Source organism: Oryzias melastigma, linkage group LG17 (assembly GCF_002922805.2).
Source record: "Oryzias melastigma strain HK-1 linkage group LG17, ASM292280v2, whole genome shotgun sequence".
NCBI classification, from domain to species: Eukaryota; Metazoa; Chordata; class Actinopteri; order Beloniformes; family Adrianichthyidae; genus Oryzias; species Oryzias melastigma.
Window position 1 is genome coordinate 2,471,414 of NC_050528.1, and position 1,872 is coordinate 2,473,285.

General features: G+C 54.4%; 1 protein-coding gene across 1 annotated transcript in view; it reads left to right on the forward strand.

Moving 5' to 3' along the window:
* si:dkeyp-113d7.10 (myoneurin) overlaps positions 1-1,872 on the forward strand; it is a gene marked incomplete in the record, with an annotated part of 14,006 nt that overhangs the window by 1,071 nt on the left and 11,063 nt on the right. Inside the window, 1 exon segment of the mRNA XM_024262226.2 lies at positions 1,718-1,872. Coding sequence (XP_024117994.1) covers positions 1,718-1,872 — 155 coding nt within the window.

The following is a 1,872-nucleotide window of genomic DNA, read 5'->3' on the forward strand; positions in this document are numbered from 1 at the left end:
GATTAACCCCCCCCCCCCCCTTCATGTTGTTTACATGACGTCATCACAGGTGCAGCTCCAGGTAAAGGAGCTGGTCTGTGGTTGCAGTGGTTCTGGGTCAGAACCTGGATCAGCAGGCGGGTCGGGTTCCAAGGCATGAGAAGGGCGACCCGGTTCCGATGAAGGTGTAATGACTGACCAAGGGACGAAGATGGAAGACCGTCTGTCTGTCACGTGACCCGTGACCTCTGCCTGTTGTTGTCTGTAGGAGGCTCCGCCCTCTGTCACCAACAGGCCTGTCCAGAGCCCCCCCCCCAAGGGCGGTGTCTGTGGTGACACTGAGGGAGAGTTGCGACAGCGACCGCCGCGTTTCTGTTCCACCGTGAAACTCTGGACAGAGGTCTCAAACCCTCTGACCTGTGGGCGGGGCTTCCAGCAGGGGGAGAAGGGGGGGTGGTTCTGCAAGGGTTAAAAATAAACGGACTCCTCCTAACGGGAGAACTGGACCTGCAGACCTCCTTCTTCCTCGTCACCTCAAAGGTGAGAAGATGAAGCTGCGTGGAGTCGTAGAGGGGGAGGAGCTATGGAAGCCCCCCCATGCTGAAAACCAGGTCACTACCAACAGAAAGTGTGTCAGTGGGGGTGGGGTTCTGAGTCAACGTAAAAGCATTCACACATGACCCCCCCCCCACACACACACACACTTTATCTGATTGAGGTGGTGGGGGTGTAGATGGTGACAGTGAAGCTGACTGAACATAGTTTCTGTTGGGGGGGCTCACAGACTGCAGCTGACAGATGAAACCTTTACTGGTCCTGGGGGGGTCAGCAGCGTAAACTGAAGGTAAACCTGCAGAAAGATCAAAGGATCTCAGACGTCCACGTTTGTTTACATGTTTTTGTTTACATGTTTGAACGTTCATATGGAGGGAGTCACATGACTGGACCTGAGCAGTGATGACATCATAGTGATTGATGGTCCAATGACAGCCAGTACCAGTCCTGACATTTGGACCTGAGCAAAGGCTGTTCACTTTCCAAACTCAGCCAGTGAAGCTGGATCTGTGGTGTCAGCCCGGTTCTGGTTGAATACTTCCAGCTGAAGCTGCAGGAAGTAGATTCACATTCGTCTACAGAGCAGGTTGTTTAGATTTGGTTCTGAATTGAAGGAGCGACTGATAAAAGGAAGCAGCCGAACGTCTGGACCTGAGGTTCTGTGGAGCAGAACCACAGCAGAGGTTCTGTGCAGAAACGGAGCCGCTCCAGGTTTCTCCCTATTGCTTCCATCATGGGGCATTAGGAGCTGTACCGGTGTCCCAACGTGTTTAGGGCGGAGCCATAGCGACATACGGCGTTCCCTTCTCCAGTAGGGTGACCCTGTCACGCCTGTGGGCGGAGCCGAAGCGTGTTTCTTCTTGTGGGTGTTATAAAGTGGAGAGGTTTATGTTTACGCTCCTGCGCAGGTTTGTTTACGCTCCTGCGCAGGTTTGTTTACGCTCCTGCGCAGGTTTGTTTACGCTCATGCGCAGGTTTGTTTACGCTCCTGCGCAGGTTTGTTTACGTCTGCTCGTGGAAGGCGGTCACGGTTGTTCTCTTTCACAGTTCCGTCTGCGTTCCTGGAGTATAAATTCCATTTTTTTGGCTTTCCGGTTCTCCGGTTTCCTGACTCTGCCGTCTCCGCTCGGTTCTCCGGACCCCTGTCTTCCCTCAGACCGACGTTTCTCTCCCCTGTCCGCAGACCAGCTGAAGGTGGTCATGGAACAGGTCCTGGACTTCGCGCTGCGGGAGCTGACCAAGATCGTGGAGGCGTCGGTGGACAACCTCCTGCAGGACATCTCCAAAATGGACAAGGAGCAGCAGGCTCTGGAGGAGAAGCTCGGGGGGAGCATCGAG